At 44.3% G+C, this 21,255-nt stretch overlaps 2 protein-coding genes across 2 annotated transcripts; both read left to right on the plus strand.

Annotated features, from left to right (window-relative positions):
• Positions 1–867: 867 nt before the first annotated feature.
• Positions 868–14,327, plus strand: LOC129695011 (uncharacterized). Its single transcript, XM_055631770.1, has 4 exons — positions 868–3,228; positions 9,179–9,278; positions 10,398–10,727; positions 13,248–14,327. Exons 2-4 carry the CDS (start codon positions 9,182–9,184, stop codon positions 13,550–13,552), a joined length of 732 nt encoding a protein of 243 aa, XP_055487745.1. The 5' UTR covers positions 868–3,228; positions 9,179–9,181; the 3' UTR covers positions 13,553–14,327.
• Positions 13,868–20,926, plus strand: LOC129695013 (uncharacterized). The gene is made up of 6 exons (XM_055631771.1): positions 13,868–13,894; positions 14,262–14,421; positions 14,647–15,057; positions 15,136–15,396; positions 16,288–16,504; positions 20,607–20,926. Exons 1-5 carry the CDS (start codon positions 13,868–13,870, stop codon positions 16,371–16,373), a joined length of 945 nt encoding a protein of 314 aa, XP_055487746.1. The 3' UTR covers positions 16,374–16,504; positions 20,607–20,926.
• Positions 20,927–21,255: the final 329 nt, after the last annotated feature.

The following is a 21,255-nucleotide window of genomic DNA, read 5'->3' on the forward strand; positions in this document are numbered from 1 at the left end:
GGGATCTTATAGAAACTTACAAAATTCTTAAGGGGTTGGACAGGCTAGATGCAGGAAGATTGTTCCCGATGTTGGGGAAGTCCAGAACAAGGGGTCACACAGTTTAAGGATAAGGGGGAAATCTTTTAGGACCGAGATGAGAAAAACATTTTTTTTCACACAGAGAGAGTGGTGAATCTGTGGAATTCTCTGCCACAGAAGGTAGTTGAGGCCACACAGTTCATTGGCTATATTTAAGAGGGAGTTAGATGTGGCCCTTGTGGCTAAAGGGATCAGGGGGTATGGAGAGAAGGCAGGTACAGGATACTGAGTTGGATGATCAGCCATGATCATATTGAATGGCGAATGGTGCAGGCTCGAAGGGCCGAATGGCCTCTACTCCTGCACCTATTGTCTATGTTTCTATGTTTAGAATGTGAGAGTGACGGACAGTGTGGGGTGGACGGGGAGATGAGATGAATTACGAAGAGAAAGATTCAGGAACTGGGGAAAAATATCTAAACAGAGGCTGAGCAGCAATAAAAATGAATTGTATTTCTCTGCAGAATTCACACAATATGGGGAAATGAGTTGTTAACCCGGATTAAGGAAGGAGCCTGATTAGATTTCTTGTCACAATGAGGACGACACTAACTCCTGAGCTGATGATGAGCTGCAAGTTGTGATTCCCTCCAGATGTTTTGCTGATAAATCTATGTTTTTGGATGTGGGCCTCAGTGTTTAGGCTTCCAGTTTTAACCCATGAGGATGTGACCATCCTTATTCCACCACTGATGGATGTGTTTAGTAAATGATGTAAATGATAGGAGTAGGCCCCACAAATAACGAAGGACCAGCAATGTATTTCCAAGTTATGATGGTGACTAACTGGGTCAATTTGTGCCACTCCACTAACATGACCAAACAATTCTGGGTATGGATTGTGTTTGCATATTGTGGATATATTTTCTAGCATCGATGTACAGTCATCAATGTAATGGGGATAGAGTTCGGGGATAGGGCCAGTGTACACCTGGAACACAATGTATCTCTCGTGTCTATATCTCTAGGCTGTGAAGATCTTGGTGCAACTCTGTGAGGTTGGGCTTGGAGAACACCAAATGACAGAGGGGAAAACTAGTGATTGTGAAGATGTTTGCTGGAGGTTCTACCTTGAGTGAAATTCAGAACTGAGGAGAAATTTGCTCTCAATATTGGACTTACTTTGACAAATTGTAGTAGTTTGATGATCATATGCAGCTGATTGGTGACCTCCTAAGTCCAACCTCCGCCATGATCTGATGCAATGAATATTAGTTTGATCTATCGGACCAACTACAGCATGAACAGGCAAGAATATTCACCGTTCCATTTATTACAAAACTACAGATTCTGTCATTTGCCATTATCATAGACATTTCAAACATCACACAGTCATCTGCTTGAATATGTGTTACTGGAAACTATTCTAACTTCAGTTGTGAATAGCATTAATTATACTTGTCTTTCTCCAGGGTGGTTAGCATTCTGCAAAAGCTTTTCTCTTTACCTCACCAACGTGACTACACTGAACTAAACTGAATTGAACTGGAAGGGACGTGATTTATTCCCAGAGGTTGTGAAGGTCTTGGTGCAAACTGTGCCGTTTGATTTGGAGAAAACTGAAAGTTGCAGAAGAAATTGGATGATGATGAGGCTGGTGACTGGTGGGTTTACCTTGTGTGTGAAACTCAGGAGATAATTACACTCAATATTGGAATAACTGAGTAAATACAGCATTTTATTATCACATCTACTGGTTTGTGTTCTCCTCAACCCAAAACTCACATTGTTTTAAACAGCCAAACCACCCAAATCACAGTGACACAGATGTTAGAGCTGCTGCCTGCCTCACAGTGCTGGAGACCAGGGTTCAATCCTGACCTCGGGTGCTCTCTGGGTGGAGATAGCACGCTCCCTGTGGCCACGAATGAGTGGGGATGTAGGTTACTGGACCTCCATAAATTGCCTGTAGTGTGTAGGGAGCGGATGGGAAAGTGAGAGAACAGAACGAGTGTGGTCGGCACGGACAGAGGGGCTGAAGGGCAAGTTTCCATGCTGTGTCTCAAAACTAAACTCAATCAGAACATCACTACAGATACAAGAAGATTGACACATACTCATCATTACACAACAATAGATACTCTCATTCCCCAATGCCCTTGACATTTGTTATCCTCCAATAACCTTTAGACAATAGACAACAGGTGCAGGAGTAGAGGCCATTCGGCCCTTCCAGCCAGCACCATTCGCCATTCAATGTGATCATGGCTGATCATCCCCAATCAGTACCCCATTCCTGCCTTCTCCCCATATCCCCTGACTCCGCTATCTTTAAGAGCCCTATCTAGCTCTCTCTTGAAAGCATCCAGAGAACCGGCCTCCACAGAGAATTCCACAGACTCACAACTCTCTGTGAGAAAAAGTGTTTCCTGGTCTCTGTTCTAAATGGCTTACTCCTTATTCTTAAACTGTGTGGCCCCTGGTTCTGGACTCCCCCAACATCGGGAACATGTTTCCTGCCTCTAGCGTGTACAAGCCCTTAACAATCTTATATGTTTCAATGAGATACCCTCTCATCCTTCTAAACTCCAGAGTGTACAAGCCCAAGCGCTCCATTCTCTCAGCATATGACAGTCCCGCCATCCCGGGAATTAACCTGGTGAACCTACGCTGGGCTCCCTCAATAGCAAGAATGTCCTTCCTCAAATTAGGGGACCAAAACTGCACACAATACTCCAGGTGTGGTCTCACCAGGGCCCTGTACAACTGCAGAAGGACCTCTTTGCTCCTAGACTCGACTCCTCTTGTTATAAAGGCCAACATGCCATTGGCTTTCTTCACTGCCTGCTGTACCTGCATGCTTACTTTCATAGACTGATGAACAAGGACCCCCAGATCCCGTTGTACTTCCCCTTTTCCCCCTTCCCATTTAGAAAGATGAGGTTCCATGTCTCAAGGCATCCAATGCATGTTTGAGCTCAGTAAATTCCCATTTTCCTTTGCCGAATAAGGTTTGACAAGATGTGTTTTACACTGACACAAACACTTTCAACAGAAGTGATGTCTGAACCCTGAGCAGGAGAGGAAGAGGAAGGTCCTGTAGTTTCATAAGACACAGCGTGAGACTGGGGAAGTCAGTGTGTCACCGTGCTTGGAGCTTTGCTGCCCAGTCTCTGGACTCGTTCACCATCAGTCTCTTCCCACAAGGTAGGCGACCTTACTACAGGTTCACTTCAGGTAAAGGTGTGGTTTAAATGGGATCTAGAAACGGAACTCTGTGTTCAATACTTTCTAACGTGTGATATTCCACTCCTACAGCCATTTATTAGACTGTACCAGTCTGTTCTGCTTTAGATTTTACAAGGACATAGAAACGTAATTAATAATGATGAGAGACACAAATTGCTGCAGTAACTCAGCGGGGCAGGCAGCATCTGGAGAGAAAGAATGGGTGATGTTTCGGGTCGAGACCCTTCTTCAGATCCAGACTTCTTTGACCCGAAACGTCACCCATTCCTTCTCTCCAGAGATGCTACATGTCCCTCCAAGTTACTGCCGCCCAGTTACTTGTCTATACTCGGTATAAAGCAGCATCTGGAGTTCCTTCCAACATGAAACTGTATCAATGTATTTCTGTCTCCATTATTTCCACTATAAACTTAATGAAGCTAAATGATCAGCATCTGCCATTTTACCCATTTGGGCTTTCTGGTCAATCTAATGTATCCATGCTCATGTGGATTTTATTTTTCCCATTTCTCCGGCAATCCTCTGGGACTGATTGAGGATGTTCAACGTCCTCGCCATTCTGTTGCCCGCTCGCTCAATTAATTGACTGACTAGTGAGGTACAAATGAGTTAAAACCATTCTACCGAGAAGCAGGAAGGAAGTGGGTCAAGAATGAAACTGTCGACGTACAGATGAGTCGTTTCAGTCAAGGCAAAGCGACTGAATGTGGTTGTGAAATCCCAGATGACAGCAGTGACAATATTCCAGTGGCAGATTCCACAGAGGAATGGTCCTTCCCCGTGTAGTTGTGTGCGGTTAATTCTCAAATGGTCCTGGCCCAGGGTTTTCAAAGTGGCTGTGTTCAATACAACATTTGCCAACTAGCTATTCACTGCAGCATTTCCTTTGCAAATGATTTAGTGGCCCTGTTCCGTTCAAGATCACACGACCATCAAACATTCTTCAGTATGATTTTACACATCATCACCACTTCAAATGGTGACATTTGTTTTAGAGAAATGCAAGGTGGTTATGTGGGTTATTCTCAGAGGCTGTGAAGGTCTTGGTGCACTCTGTGATGTTGAACTTGGAGAACACTGCAAGATGGTTATGTGGGTTATTTACAGAGGCTGTGAAGGTCTTGGTGCACTCTGTGATGTTGAACTTGGAGAACACTGCAAGATGCAGGAACTATTTGGATGCTAATGAAAATATTGGCTGCAGGTTCCTCCTTGAATTAAATTAAATGCTCGGGAGAAAATTTACATTAAATATTGTACTAAGTTTGAAAATAATGTATGATCCTGATTCTCAAATGTACCTCATTTGTAACCCCCTAAACCCATCGTGATGTGATACATTTGGATATAGATTTAAACTCCTATAATGGTATATGGACATATAATGGTAGATGGACACACTGATCTGTTTTGTTGTCAATGCTCACTATGTTCTGTTGTGCTGAAGCAAAGCAAGACCTTCATTGTCCTATTAGGGACACATGACAATAAACTCACTTGAACTTTAAGTTGAGCTAAAGCTCTAACACAGCTGCAAGGCGTGAATATTGACCATGTTCCCTTCATTACAAAACAGCAGATTCCCTCGTTTGCCATTATCTTAGACATTTGCCACCCACTAATAGCATTTAATATAAGGAGGTTCCAAGTCTAATCTTATCCAATATATTTGTGACCTCAGGAAATTCATGATTTGTTTTGTCCAATTAGCTTTTACAAGATGAAATGTAATCTGACGCAAACATTATCAACACAGATGGCGTGTGTATCCTGAGCTGGATAGAAAGAGGAAGGATTTTTGCCCTTCCAAAGAAACTGTGTGAGACTGTGAATCTCAGTGTGTTGCCGTGCTTGGAGCTTTGTCACTCAGTCTCTGTACTCGTTCACCATCAGTCTCTTCTCACAAGGTAGGTGACCTCACTGCAGTCTAACTTCATGTCAAAGAGTGGTTTAACAGGTATCCACAAACTGAACAATGAACAAATCTGAAGAAGGGGTTCGGCCCGAAACGTCGCCTATTTCCTTCGCTCCATAGATGCTGCTGCTCCCGCTGAGTTTCTCCAGCATTTTTGTGTACCCACAAACTGAACAATGATGGATGTCCTGTAAACTGTGATTTGAAGTGGGAGACTCCATTGTGAGAGGTACGGACAGGGGTTTCTGCGGCAACAGATGGGATGCGAGGATGGTGTGCTGCCTTCCCGGTGCCAGGATCCAGGATGTCACGGACAGAGTGCAGAAAATCCTCAAGGGCGAAGGTGAACATCCGGAAGTGGTAGTGCATGTCCGCACAAACGATGTCGGAAAGAAGGGGATGAATATTCTGCAGCGTGACTTTTGAGAACTCGGAAAAATGTTGAAAAATAGGACCTCCAGGGTTGTTATCTCCGGTTTGCTTCCAGTTCCCCGTGCTGGCGAGAGCAGGAACAGGGAGATACGGTACATGAACGTGTGGCTGAGGAACTGTTGCACGGGGCAGGGATTTAGATTCTTAGATCACTTGGATCTGTTTTGGGGTAAGGGGGAACTGTACAAAAGGGACGGATTGCATCTTAACAGGTGTGGGACCAGCATTCTGGCAGGCAGGTTTGCCACTGCTACACGGGTGGCATTAAACTGAATAAGGGGTTGGGGTGTCGAATGGGATAGTGGAGGATGGAGTTAAAGGGAAAGGGTTTCTTAAATGTGTGAGCGTAGAGACCGAAGGGTGTAAAATGAGGGTAGAAGCAATAGGTAGCAAGGTGAAAAGTAAAAGTGCCAGGGCAAAAATCAAAAAGGGCCACTTTACAACATAATTGTATAAGGGGTAAGAGTGTTGTAAAAACAAGCCTGAAGGCTTTGTGTCTCAATGCAAGGAGCACTCGTAATAAGGTGGATGAGTTGAATGTGCAGATAGCTATTAATGACTATGATATCGTTGGGATCACGGAGACATGGCTCCAGGGTGACCAAGGCTGGGAGCTGAACATCCAGGGATATTCAATATTCAGGAGGGATAGAGAGAAAGGAAAAGGAGGTGGGGTATCATTACTGATTAGAGAGGAGATTAATGCAATGGAAAGGAAGGACATTAGTTTGGAGGATGTGGAAACGGTATGGGTAGAGCTGCGAAACACTAAGGGGCAGAAAACGCTGGTGGGTGTTGTGTACAGGCCACCTAACAGTAGTAGTGAAGTTGGAGATGGTATGAAACAGGAAATTAGAAATGCGTGCGACAAAGACAAAACAGTTATAATGGGTGACTTCAATCTACATATATCAAATTGGCAGGGGTGCTGAGGAAGAGGATTTCTTGGAATGTATGCGGGATCGTTATCTAAATCAACATGTAGAGGAAACAACGAGAGAGAAGGCTATTTTAGACTGGGTATTGAGTAATGAGGAAGGGGTAGTTAGCAATCTTGTTGTGCGTGCCCCCTTCGGCAAGAGTGACCATAATATGGTTGAGTTCTTCATTAGGATGGAGTGTGACATTGTTAATTCAGAAACAATGGTTCTGAACTTAAAGAAATGTAACTTTGAGGGTATAAGACGTGAATTGGCCAAGATTGACTGGCAATTAATTCTAAAAGGGTTTACGGTGAATATGCAATAGAAGACATTTAAAGACTGCATGGATGAACTACAAACAGGAAGTAGCTCCAGAAATAGTGGATGCATTAGTAATAATCTTTCAAAACTCTTTAGATTCTGGAGTAGTTCCTGAGGATTGGCGGGTAGCAACCGTAACCCCACTTTTTAAGAAGTGAGGGAGAGAGAAAACGGGGAATTACAGACCAGTTAGTCTAACATCGGTAGTGGGGAAATAAACTGCTAGAGTCAGTTATTAAAGACGGGATAGCAGCACATTTGGAAAGTGATGAAATCATTGGACAAAGTCAGCATGGATTTATGAAAGGTAAGTCATGTCTGACGAATCTTATAGAATTTTTCGAGGATGTAACTAGTGGCGTGGATAGGGGAGAACCAGTGGATGTGGTGTATCTGGACTTCCAGAAGGCTTTCGACAAGGTCCCACATAAGAGAGTAATATGCAAACTTAAAGCACACGGCATTGGGGGTTCAGTATTGATGTGGATAGAGAACTGGCTGACAAACAGGAAGCAAAGAGTGGGAGTAAACGGGTCCTTTTCACAATGGCAGGCAGTGACTAGTGGGGTACCGCAGGGCTCAGTGCTAGGACCCCAGCAATTTACAATATATATTAATGATCTGGATGAGGGAATTGAAGGCAATATATCCCAGTTTGCGGACGACATGAAGCTGGGGGGCAGTGTTAGCTGTGAGGAGGAAGCTAGGAGACTGCAAGGTGACTTGGATAGGCTGGGTGAGTGGGTCAAATGTTTGGCAGATGCAGTACAATGTGGATAAGTGTGAGGTTATCCATTTTGGTGGCAAAAACAGGAAAGCAGACTATTATCTAAATGGTGGCCGACTAGGAAAAGGGGAGATGCAGCGAGACCTGGGTGTCATGGTACACCAGTCATTGAAAGTAGGCATGCAGGTGCAGCAAGCAGTGAAAAAAGCGAATGGTATGTCAGCATTCATAGCAAAAGTATTTGAGTATAGGAGCAGGGCAGTTCTACTGCAGTTGTACAGGGTCTTGGTGAGACCACACCTGGAGTATTGCGTACAGTTTTGGTCTCCATATCTGAGGAAGGGCATTATTGCCATAGATGGAGTGCAGAGAAGGTTCACCAGACTGATTCCCGGGATGTCAGGACTGTCTTATGAAGAAAGACTGGATAGACTTGGTTTATACTCTCTAGAATTTAGGAGATTGAGAGGGGGTCTTATAGAAACTTACAAAATTCTTAAGGGGTTGGACAGGCTAGATACAGGAAGATTGCTCCCGATTTTGGGGAAGTCCAGGACAAGGGGTCACAGCTTAAGGATAAGGGGGAAATCCCTTAAAACTGAGATGAGAAGAACTTTTTTCACACAGAGAGTGGTGAATCTCTGGAACTCTCTGCCGCAGAGGGTAGTCGAGGCCAGTTCATTGGCTATATTTAAGAGGGAGTTAGATGTGGCCCTTGTGGCTAAGGGGATCAGAGGGTATGGAGAGAAGGCAGGTACGGGATACTGAGTTGGATGATCAGCCATGATCATATTGAATGGCGGTGCAGGCTCGAAGGGCCGAATGGCCTATTCCTGCACCTAATTTCTATGTTTCTATTACTCATTCAATCAGCTTGTTCCACTTTAGATTTGACAAGGGCATACAAACTTTATTAATTTCGTTTTGCCTGCTTTATTTCCGACAGCTAAATGACCAGCATATGCCATTTTCCTAATGGTGACAATAGACAATAGACAACAGGTGCAGGAGTAGAGGCCATTCGGCCCTTACAGCCAGCACCGCCATTCAATGTGATCATGGCTGATCATCCACAATCAGTTCCCCGTTCCTGCCTTCTTCCCATATCCCCTGACTCAGCTATCTTTAAGAGCCTATCTAGCTCTCTCTTGAAAGTATCCAGAGAATCTAAATTGAATACTTTTGTTCCTGTTTTTCCGGCATCGTCCTGGGACCGTTTGAGAATATTGAATGTCCCTTGCCATTGTGTTGTCTTCTCTGTTCATTAACTCACTAGCGAGGTCTGATTTAGTAGAGCACATTTTACCGAGTGGTAGGAGGAAACTGATTCAAACATAGAAAAGGCGGAGTACAGATGAATGATTTGGGACAATAGCAGTTGAATATGGTGGTGAAATCCCAGATTACTGAGGTGACAATATTCCAGCAGCAGACTCCACCAAGTGAATGTATTTTCCCCGTGTAATTGTGTGTGGCCAATTCTAAAATGCCCCAGGGTCAGGAGTTTCATACTGGCTATACTCAATACAACATTTGCCAACTACCAATTTACTGATCCTTAGTCTAAAACTGCACCTTGTTTCCAAACAGAGAATGTACAAAATGAGGCCGAGGCTTCTCTGCAGCAGTTTGCCAGCTGGTTTGATGTTCAGTGTCTTTGTTTTCCTGCTTCGACCAGTTTCCACACAGAGTAAGTACTTTCTCTTCACCGGTCACAATCACCTTGCATTAATTATCATTGTCCGTGTAAACCCGCACCCTATTGTCAATCTCACTTTCCTCTCCACATCCCTGTATGTGTTGCTGCCTCACAAATCCACACCATCCTTGCTGGACCTCCATTCCACATCCCTGTATGTGTTGCTGCCTCAACAATCCACACCATCCTTGCTGGACCTCCATTCCACATCCCTGTATGTGTTGCTGCCTCACAAATCCACACCATCCTTGCTGGAACCTCCATTCCACATCCCTGTATGTGTTGCTGCCTCACAAATCCACACCATCCTTGCTGGACCTCCATTCCACATCCCTGAATGTGTTGCTGCCTCACAAATCCACCCCATCCTTGCTGGACCTCCATTCCACATCCCTGAATGTGTTGCTGCCTCACAAATCCACACCATCCTTGCTGGACCTCCATTCCACATCCCTGAATGTGTTGCTGCTTCAGAAACCAACACTATCCTTGCAAGACCTCCATTTCTGAGACCATCCCATCAATTCCCTCTCCTTCTCCTGCACCGACACGGTCCTTATCAAAGTCAGAAATGGCCTCCTGTGAACTTGTTGCAGAGTTAAACTCTCCCTCCTCATCCCGCTCAGCCTCTGCAGCCTTTGACACGGCGGTCCACACCATCCTCCCTAACATCTCCTCACCACAGTCCAGGTGGGTGGATCTGCCCTCGACTTATCGATCCAGTCGCAGCCGGAGAACCAGACGCAATGTCTTCACTTCACGCTCCCACAAAGTCACTTCAAAACCAGGTGTAGTTCCTCCACTAACCGCAACACAACCCCCTATCCCCACCTCCCTCCCTCTCACTCACTCACTCACTCACTCACTCACTCACTCACTCACTCACTCACTCACTCACTCACTCATGTGATGAAATATCCCTGCATCAATCAGGCCAGGTTATTCCACACACACATCTCTTCACAAACCGTGACTTCCTCGCTGGGGTTTCCAAGGAAGATCACAACTGTCTGGAATTAAATTCAGTTCAAAATTAATGATTACAGATATGGGGTGGGTGGGGAAAATGTGTTTTAAATGTTAATTCTTCATTGTTCGTATTCGCAACAGAAAACAGAAATCAAATGTATTTCTCGGATAATGGAGACGAGATTGTGTTAAACGGACCGGCCAATGCTGAGAAAAACACTGTTTTTGTCTGGGAATGGAATCCACACTCAGGGAAGGAAATCAGAATATTGACGACTGTTAGAAGAACGGGGGGCTATTGGATCAATGAGAAGATCGATGGCAACTTGTACCCGGAGATGAAAGTGAATACCAGTACCCTTGATCTAACAATTGATAAACCCACATTTAAATTGGCGGGAATTTTCACTTTGACTCAAACAGAACCGATAAAGCAAATCCTGAAACAATATGAAATATTTGGGATGAAAGGTGAGTGGGTGCGATAAGGATCAATAATGTTGAATTAATCTCTGTAAATAGTGTCACCTATAATGAATGATGAGAGATGGCGGGAATTGTGAGACTTCTTCCACCCGGTGAAAAGTCAAACAACTGGGGAAGTGATTTTGTTCATTGATTCTGTAATGATCAGCAGGGATGGGTGATAATAGTTTGATGACTTCACTGGGAACAGCAAATCAATGAATCTAGCCACAGCGAATACCATGGTCTTCTTGCCGGCACAGGGTAAGGTGATCGTGGCAAGCAAGGTGGTATGGAACCAATGTGTCCGTGTAGTGGTCCCAGGGGTGACACTGCTACTTAATGTTAACCTGTGACCAGGTGGATGGAAGTCCATCCATCACCTGTGGAACATGGGCTTTGCATAGAGTTCACCTCTTGAGACCAATCAGATACACCTAGAAGGAGTGGAAATAGATGCATATTCAACAGTTTGTGAATATTTGAAACAGAGCATGTGTAAATACAACAATGCCTGTATGTTGCCGGTTCCACCTGCAGTCCCACGGTGAACAGCCGGCATTTCACTGTGTCAATGTGACCAGCCACGTGTGTCAGGGGTCTGAGAGCACTGGGGGAGAAGTTGTTCTGACTTTCAGCTAGGCTGTTAGCTTTAAACCCGGTTATTGGATGAACCATGAGATCCGCACTCTTCTGATATCCAGATCCCGGGCATTCAGGTCTGGCGATACAGAGGTCTACAAGAAGTCCAGATACGACCTTGATAGGCCATCAAAAGGCCAAAAGGGATTTCTGCTCCAAGCTGGAGAATGAGACAGATGTTTGGCAGCTGTGGCAGGGCTTGAATGCAATCAAGGCAAAATCAGGAGGCAGCTCGAATCTCAGCGAAACAGCACTCCCTGACGATCTCAATGCGTTCTACGCACGCTTTGACAGGGAGAATACTGATGTGCCTTCCCGATCCCCCATTCGCTGTGATGGCATTTCAGTCTCAGTCACAGAGGCCGACGTCAGGAAATCCTTCAGAGGGGTGAACCCTCGAAAAACACCTGGTCCTGATGGTATACCCGGTCATGTTCTAATAACCTGTGCGGACCAACTGGTCTGGAGTTTTTACGGACATTTTCAACCTCTCACTTCTGAGGTCTGAGGTCCCCACCTGCTTTAAAAGGGCATCAATTATATCAGTGCCCAAGAAGAGTAAGGTGACGTGCCTCAATGACTATCGACCAGTGGCACTAACGCGGTGGTGATGAAGTGCTTTGAGAGGTTGATCATGGAGCAAATCAACTCCTACCTCGACAAAAACCTGGACCCCCTGCAGTTCGCTTACCGCCACAACAGATCAACGGTGGATGCGATCTCGCTGGCCCTCCACTCCGCACTGGACCACTTGGACAACAAAAACTGATATGTCAGGCTGTTATTCATCGATTACAGCTCCACATTTAACACAATCATCCCCGCCAAACTGGTTACCAAACTAGCAGAACTGGGTCTCTGCGCATCCCTCTGCAATTGGATCCTCGACTTCCTCATCCACAGACCACAGTCTGTCCGTATTGGTGGAAGTGTGACAGCCTCAATAACAATCAGCACGGCAGCACCCCAAGGCTGCGTGCTCAGCCCCCGCTGTACTCATTCTATACTCATGACTACGTTTCTGGACATCGTGCGAATTCCATCACCAAGTTCGCTGACGACACTACTGTTGTGGGACGTATCACTGATGGGGATGAGTCACAGTATAGAAGAGAGATCGAGCAACTGTCCATATGGTGCCAGCACAATAACCTCGTCTCGTTTATATCAACGGGTCAATGGTTGAAAGGGTCAAGAACATCAAATTTCTGGGCGTGCATCTTTCCAAAGATCTCTCCTGGTCCCAGAACACTGATGCAATTATAAAGAAAGCACATCAGCGCCTCTAATTCCTGAGAAGATTACGGAGAGTCGGTTTGTCATGGAGGACTCTCTCTAACTTCTACAGGCGCACGGTAGAGAGCATGCTGACCAGTTGCATCGTGGCTCGGTTCGGCAACTTGAGCGTCCAGGAGCAGAAATGGCTGCAAACAGTAGTAAACACTGCCCAGTCCATCATCGGCTCTGACCTCCCTTCCATCGAGGGGATCTATCGCAGTTGCTGCCTCAAAAAGGCTGGCAGTATCATCAAGGACCCACACCATCCTGGCCACACACTCATCTCTCCACTGCCATCAGGTAGAAGGTACAGGAGCCTGAAATCTGCAACATCCAGGTTCAGGAATAGCAACTTCCCCACAGCCATCAGACTATTAAACTGAACTTCAAACAAACTCTGAACTATAACAGCCTATTGCACTTTATCTGTTTATTTATGTGTGTATATATAAATATTCTATGGTATATGGACACACTGATCTGTTCTGTATTGATGCCTACAATATTCTGTTGTGTTGCAGCAAGCAAGAATGTTATTGTCCTATCTGGGACTTGACTTGTACAAACCACTACTCACTCTGAATCTCATTGATCTGTTTTTCACAGTTGAGGCAAGTCCACAGAGGCCTCTGCTGGGCAGTGACGTTACACTCAGCTGCACCATCTCCAGACTCTCAGATACAGTCAGTCTTCACTGGAGACCCATGGACTCATCCCAGCAGAACAGGAGCAACACTGATCAGATCCGCCTGGATAACACGGTCTATCTGATGGTTCGACACGTTACAGTGGAGGATGGGAATCTGTATGTGTGTGAAGTGCGGGAAAACGGAAACATTCTTCACACAAGTAACGGAGGTTTTACTGTAGACAAGTGTAAGTGTGTACACCTCCCATTGGGTATCAAGTAGACACTTGTATCACGGTGCTTCTTGTAATATTATGTGTGCGCTCCGTGAAGAACTGTGGCAGTGACCAACTGCTCTCCAGTATAAAATGCTGCAATGATCAGGGAGAAGTTTCCAGAAAGTCTCTGTGTGGAGCAGCTGGCTGCTTGTCTTTGTGTGACAGACACAGAGCACAGGAGGGAGAGGTCTTTCTGTAAGCATTGTTCAGTAAAGTATTTTATCAGTTTATCTTGCCATCAATGCTCCAGTATCTGAGACTGAGATACAGGGCTCATCTTGCCATCAATGCTCCAGTATCTGAGACTGAGATACTGATACATGACTCATCTTGTCATCAATGCTCCAGTATCTGAGACTGAGATACTATACAGGACTCACGTCAAAGTGTCAGATAGAAAGTGTAGTCACCAGCACTTGCTGCTCACTCACACACTGGGGGTCCCGACCCACACATCAACACTGAACAATAATCCATCCCCTCTCCACACACTGACCCTTCTCTACGAGTCTGGTGTTGCTTGAAGTGATTCCAGCTGCTGCAGACTCGGGCTTGGGATCAGCATTCAGCTGGGAGCAGGACCCGGGAACAGGGAAGGACAGGGAATCAATGGATGTGAATGGGAGAGAGGTGGTGGGAATAATGGGAATGAGCCGATCCACTTGAAGTGCCAACGTGTCCGGGTCAGTCCCCGTGGGCTGCTTCTGTCCACAGCCTGGACCTGAACCTGAACCCGAACCTGAACCTGAAACTGAACCCGAACCTGAACCTGAACCTGAACCTGAAAACCTGAACCTGAACCTAAACCTGAACCACCTCCTGCAGACTGACAGATACATTCACCTCCCACACTGCTCTCGGGAGTCTCCGGGAGGTTTCATTCCATCCCGGGACATTCCCAGACAGTACGGGTGTGGGGGCCAACCTCATGTTGAAATGTAGAGTGGAATATCCAAACTTCACTGCAACTTACTGCCGTACAGCACATTGCATTTTATAAAGATCTGATGAGTTTAGTGCGGCATTCATGAAAGATGTTGCATTTGAAACTTGATCAGTTGAACAAAACACCACGAATGTTTATAAGAATACGGTTGAGAATCTGCGTATGGCACAGTAACTGTAATACTGAAAGGAGTTACCATTTGTCTCTCTGATACAGATTTATATAGGAAGATATACATACTTTACCGCTCCAGCACCGATCACAGTGAACTTCACCTGGTTTGTTCTGTGAGTTATGGTGGTGGCTATTCCCGTGCTGACTGGACCTGGTCACCTCATCCCCTTCAACAGTGGAAAGTAATAGCAACTGCAGAACGTTCTCAGCCCACCATCATCAATGTCAATGGGACCAACTTCGTGAATCGACTGGTGACCTCAGGGAAACTCTTCGATGGCAAGGATTTCAATGTGAGGATTGTCCCCGTTGTATTTCAAGATGCCGGACTTTACATCTGTTTTCTGGAACAAAATCTATTTCCCACCATTGATCTAATCACAGTGAAAGGTAGGAGTCAGAATGTTGCCACTGAGTTTACTGATGAACGTATTGTTCAAAATGTAAACCACCTGCTTGTTTCCACAGTCACAGCTGAACCGTCTGATGCAGTGACTGAGGGAGACAACGTTACCCTGACCTGCTCTGTGTCTCACGTCCCTGGGTCAATGAGACTGGTTTGGATCAATGACGATGGCAAACGTGTTGGAGAAAAGACACTGACTGAGGAAGATAAATCACCGAGTCTGGTTATTCAGAAAGCTGAGAGAGGCCGAGGGAACTGGAGATGTGTTTTGTTTCATCAAGACCTGCCCCGGCTTTTTGTCCCGTACTATCAGAAGGACAGTAGTAAGTGATAAGGATTTGTTCTTCATACTTAGAGTCATGATTGAGTTTTGATGTCGTTTATTGATCCTGAAATTTGAGTGGAATATTTTCTTCCAGTTTGAGTGGTCTAACTCTGTTATGATCAATGAATTCTCAAATTTCAAATAACACTTCCCGAACACCACTTCTCTCCCCCCCCCCCCTTCATTGTGCACGCATTTATCCCACCACCCAGTGGTCCTATTCTCTTCCCTTCCTCTTTCAACTCATTTCCCACCCCTTCCTTCCAATTGCAGAGTTTTCCTTTTATGTTCTTGCTCCACATCCACCCATATCCCTCCCTCTGTTACTGATCTGACTGTAGATCAGTCAGTATTAGTTGACCTGATCTATGTCATGTTTTACTGCATGCCGCTGTGTACTCAAACATTCATCTGGTTGAACCAGGATTTATATAAAGGACTTCAAGATTATGTAAAAGGAAACACTATAGAAACGAAACAGAAATGGGAATTGGAAATGAATATTATTATTACTGATTTAATTGAAATGTGGGAAAAGACATGTCTTTTGGGTCATACGTTAACAAACAGGGATAAATATGGGCCAGTAAACCAGGAGACCAAGGTATGTATCTCCACTGCACTTTGGTGGTTCAAACTTCAAGTGAAAACTTTGCCTTGTGTACCATCCTGGTCATAATTTAGGGAACACTGTGTTTCCATGGACTCTGATTTTATACACAAGGTCTTATCCCACAATTAAATGTATCTGACATACATCTGAAGTCATGTTCCTGGTCATTCTGGTGGATCTCATTATTAATGGGGCACAGTTTAAACACTGGATTGCTGCTTCTTTAAAATCAAACCAAATTAAAGTCTTAATCAGAAAATAATACTTATTTTCCAGAAATCAATGTGACCCCAGTACCTGAGATGAGCCGTGTTACTGAATATATGTCTGTGAGTAGGAACACAAAGCAACAAGGTAAATAGATGACTCTGTCAATGAATCTCTAGTTGTACAGGTGTTGTATTTGATGAAGCAACCTATTTCACATTTCACATATTATTACTGATGAAATGTGGGAAAAGACATGTCTTTTGGGTCATACGTTAACACACAAGTTTCTTATAGAAACTTACAAAATGCTTAAGGGGTTGGACAGGCATGATGCAGGAAGATTGTTCCCGATGTTGGGGAAGTCCAGAACAAGGGGTCACAGTTTAAGGATAAGGGGGAAATCTTTTAGGACCGAGATGAAGAAAACTTTTTTCACACAGAGAGTGGTGAATCTCTGGAATTCTCTCCCGCAGAAGGTAGTTGAGGCCACACAGTTCATTGGCTATATTTACGAGGGAGTTAGATGTGGCCCTTGTGGCTAAAGGGATCAGGGGGTATGGAGAGAAGGCAGATACAGGATACCGAGTTGGATGATCAGCCATGATCATATTGAATGGCGGTGGAGGCTCGAAGGGCCGAATGGCCTACTCCTGCACCTATTTTCTATGTTTCTATGGTTCTATGTCTAAACAACCCCGCCTGGAGGGAGTTTGAATGGAAAACTAGAATGAGAGTATTTCAGACTCCTCTTATGTTAGCAAGATACAGCAACACCTCAGATTTATGCTGGAGGCAATGCGGGAAGATTAGTGATCATACACATATTTTGGGGGATTATCCCAAATTGTATCAATATTGGAGAGGTATTCAGGAGGAGATCAAGCTAATCTTGGGGGTGGATCTACCTCTGGAGCATGCTTCATACTAGGAGAGACTCCAGAAAATATAGATACCAAAACATAGAAACATAGAAAATAGAAATTAGGTGCAGGAGTAGAGGCCATTCGGCCCTTCGAGCCTGCACCATTCGCCATTCAATATGATCACGGCTGATCATCCAACTCAGTATCCCATCCCTGCCTTCTCTCCATACCCCCTGATCCCTTTATCCACAAGGGCCACATCTAACTCCCTCTTAAATATAGCGCATGAACTGTGGCCTCAACTACCTTCTGTGGCAGAGAATTCCACATATTCACCACTCTCTGTGTGTGAAAAAAAATGTTTTTCTCATCTCGGTCCTAAAAGATTTCCCTCTTATCCTTAAACTGTGACCCCCTAGTTCTGGACTTCCCCAGCATCGGGAATAATCTTCCTGCAGCTAGCCTCTCCAACCCCTTAAGAATTTTGTAAGTTTCTATAAGATCCCCCCTCAATCTTCTAAATTCTAGCGTGTCAGACATGCTTGCTTGGGGTGTTGCTGTTGATTGCAAAGAAGATGATTACAGAGTCATGGAGAAATGTAAAGTCACCAAATGTTCAACAGTGAAGGGAAAGATTGAAAAGTGTATATATGATGGAAAGTATAACAGCTAAACTCCAGTTAAGGACGGATGCTTTCAACATTATGTGGACACCGACCGGTATTACTACAACTGCCAAGACTGATTAAAGACACAATTTCTCCATAGCCCCAGTGGAGGGGAGGAGTTCGATTGGTATTGTATAAGTGTATTTGGAACCATATGTACAGACATGTGTGTGACTGTGTATTAGTCCATACATAGTGGCCATCAATGACAAAATATGTTATTCAAGTGACATACAAGTGAAGGTTTAACATAAAGGGTGATTATATATTAAGTTGGATTAAATATGATGAGCTTGCGTGGGTGCCTGTGAATGTGATGCTTCTGTGACAGAACTCTAGGATGATCTGATGTGATGCTGACAGCTGCTGTGTGATTTGTATACCTTGTTTGTATGTGGACTTTGTCTTGTTAATACATGTTGAGTTTTGGCGCGATGGGCTGAATGGGGATCCTGTGGATAGGGTGAACTATTTTAAAATTCTGGGAGTCCACATCTCCGAGGATATGACATGGGCATCGCGCGCCTCAGCACTCGTGAGTAAGGCAAGGCAGCGCCTTTACCACCTCAGGCAATTGAGGAAATTCAGAGTGTCTCCGAGGATCCTCCAGTGCTTCTACGGCGGTGGAAAGAATCTTGTCCGGGAACATTACCATCTGGTTTGGGAATTGCTCTGCCAAGGACAAGATGGCTCTGCATAGAGTAGTGCGTTCGGCCGAACGCACTATGGGAACTTCACTCACCCCCCTGCAGGAACTATACAACAGCAGGTGCAACTCCAGAGCAAATAAAATCATGGGAGACCCCTTCCACCCCTGCAACGGACTGTTCCAGCTGCTACGGTCAGGCAAACGCCTCCGTTGCCATGCGGTGAGAACGGAGAGGTTGAGAAGGAGTTTCTTCCCAGAGGCAATTCGGACTGTAAACGCCTATCTCACCAGGGACTAACTCTACAGAACGTTTTTCCTTCTATTATTTATTATGTAAAAGAATATGTGTGTTAATATTTGTGTTTATAATTTGTTTGGTTGTTTTGTCGTTTGCCTTTTGCAAAAAAGTCCGCGAGCATTGCCACTTTCATTTCACTGCACATCTCGTATGTGTATGTGACAAATAAACTTGACTTGACTTGACCTGCACCTATTGTCTTTTGTCTATTGTCTAAGATCCTTTCTTTGAATCTGACAACATAAAACATGAACTCACTTCTTTCCCTCTCCACAGATACTGCTCAAACGGCTGAGTATTTCTAACATTTACAGTTCTTGTGCTCCTGGTTAGAGAGGATTGAAGCACAAGGGCAATATCCACTCTGTTGTCAGCAGTGCTCATTCAACCATTGTTCCAGGCTTAGACTATGATAGACATTTGTCCACTATACAGTGGGAAGTATCACAGCTGAATCTGCTACTTTATTAGCCAACCATCAGCTCCCATCTCCTGCCTGACAAATGTCAGCTGAATGTAACCAAGAAATAGAAACTTGTGTGAATGTTTACAGTCTCTATCTGATGGCTACTGAGGCAAGTTGTGGCTGATATTTGTACTCGGTTTGTACTAGCTAGAATTTAGAAGATTGAGGGGGGATCTTATAGAAACTTACAAAATTCTTAAGGGGTTGGACAGGCTAGATGCAGGAAGATTGTTCCCGATGTTGGGGAAGTCCAGAACAATGGGTCATAGTTTAAGGATAAGGGGGAAATCTTTTAGGACCGAGATGAGGAAAACATTTTTCACACAGAGAGTGGTGAATCTCTGGAATTCTCTGCCACAGAAGGTAGTTGAGGCTACAGTTCATTGGCTATATTTAAGAGGGAGTTAGATGTGGTCCTTGTGGCTAAAGGGATCAGGGAGTATGGAGAGAAGGCAGGTACAGGATACTGAGTTGGATGATCAGTCATGATCATATTGAATGGCAAATGGTGCAGGCTCGAAGGGCTGAATGGCCTCTACTCCTGCGCCTATTTTCTATGTTTCTATGTTTTTAAGTAAGGTCAATTAATCTGGGGAAAAATGACACAATGTGCTGGAGTAACTCAACGGGTCAGGCGGAATCTCTGGAGAACATGGATAGGTGAGGTTTTGGGTTGGGACCCTACTTCAGACTAAAGGGCTGTGACCCGAAATGTCACCTGCCTAACCTGCTGAGTTTCTCCAACACCTTGTGGCTTTTATTGGTGAACTATCATCTGTAGTACCTTGTGTCTCAGTTAATCTGGATCACAAGTTAAACTCAAGACTTCTGATCTAAATTAGTCAGTGTGGTTAATGCCTGGTCTTTGGGGAAGCTTTTGAATGATGCGCATTTATTCTACAAATGTGAACTCTGTGTTTATTACTTTGACAGGGAATTACGATTTTATATTCATCATTGTTGGAATTATCGGAGGCCTGGCTCTTCTCCTCGTCATTATACTGGCAGTGGTGTGGTGTCAAAGAAGGCACAAGCCTACAGGTAAAGTACATGAAGACATCCTTAATGCAGCACAGATTCCCCCAAATTATCAATGACAATGTTATCTTTGTTACAAGGAGAAAAGAACAATATATTTTGGATAAGAAAAGTATCTGTTTGTGCTTATGTTGTTGAGAAATTGATTTCAGACTTGTTGTGTTCAATTGAAGCATTATTTATGCAATGTGCATTGTCCTGTCTACCTGCGTTGCCATGAGGAGTCTGCTGTATGATGCTGTTCAGGTGGTGATCTGCAATGATCTGACCATGTGGTGATTGTGTCACCATCCCCGGTGTAAACCATTATCAAATAAACATGCTAGAAGTTGAATTATAGCTAGTGTAGTCATGTAGAAAATATGGTCTCCAATTTGCCCTCAATATGTTCCTATTTACTGAGGGATAAATATGGGCCAGTAAACCAGGAGACCAAGGTATGTATCTCCACTGCACTTTGGTGGTTCAAACTGCAAGTGAAAACTTTGCCTTGTGTACCATCCTGGTCATAATTTAGGGAACACTGTGTTTCCATGGACTCTGATTTTATACACAAGGTCTTATCCCACAATTAAATGTATCTGACATACATCTGAAGTCATGTTCCTGGTCATTCTGGTGGATCTCATTATTAATGGGGCACAGTTTAAACACTGGATTGTTGCTTCTTTAAAATCAAACCAAATTAAAGTCTTAATCAGAAAATAATACTTATTTTCCAGAAATCAATGTGACCCCAGTACCTGAGATGAGCCGTGTTACTGAATATATGTCTGTGAGTAGGAACACAAAGCAAGAAGGTAAATAGATGACTCTGTCAATGAATCTCTAGTTGTACAGGTGTTGTATTTGATGAAGCAACCTATTTCACATTTCACAGTTTTGTAACAAGAATGTGAGGAAGGGAACCTCAAACACACAAACTAATTGATCAATTCAACAGTCTCTCTTGTGTCAATTCACCCCTCACTCAGCCCCAATCTTCCTCATCCAACTGCAGGTCTTACTCTGCATTGGTCAATTGACTAACTTTCACTGGACTATCATGGTCA

This window comes from Leucoraja erinacea, unplaced genomic scaffold (assembly GCF_028641065.1).
Source record: "Leucoraja erinacea ecotype New England unplaced genomic scaffold, Leri_hhj_1 Leri_902S, whole genome shotgun sequence".
Classification (NCBI taxonomy): Eukaryota; Metazoa; Chordata; class Chondrichthyes; order Rajiformes; family Rajidae; genus Leucoraja; species Leucoraja erinaceus.

Excerpts from the sequence above, each read along its gene's own strand:
- LOC129695013 (XM_055631771.1), top strand. The coding sequence starts at position 13,868 with ATGACTCATCTTGTCATCAATGCTCCA. Across the intron at positions 13,895-14,261 it reads ATCTTGTCATCAATGCTCCA|CCTGGACCTGAACCTGAACC; the intron begins GTATCTGAGACT and ends TTCTGTCCACAG. Across the intron at positions 15,058-15,135 it reads TGATCTAATCACAGTGAAAG|TCACAGCTGAACCGTCTGAT; the intron begins GTAGGAGTCAGA and ends TTGTTTCCACAG.
- LOC129695011 (XM_055631770.1), top strand. The coding sequence starts at position 9,182 with ATGTACAAAATGAGGCCGAGGCTTCTCTGCAGCAGTTTGCCAGCTGGT. Across the intron at positions 9,279-10,397 it reads TCGACCAGTTTCCACACAGA|AAAACAGAAATCAAATGTAT; the intron begins GTAAGTACTTTC and ends TATTCGCAACAG. Across the intron at positions 10,728-13,247 it reads TGAAATATTTGGGATGAAAG|TTGAGGCAAGTCCACAGAGG; the intron begins GTGAGTGGGTGC and ends TGTTTTTCACAG.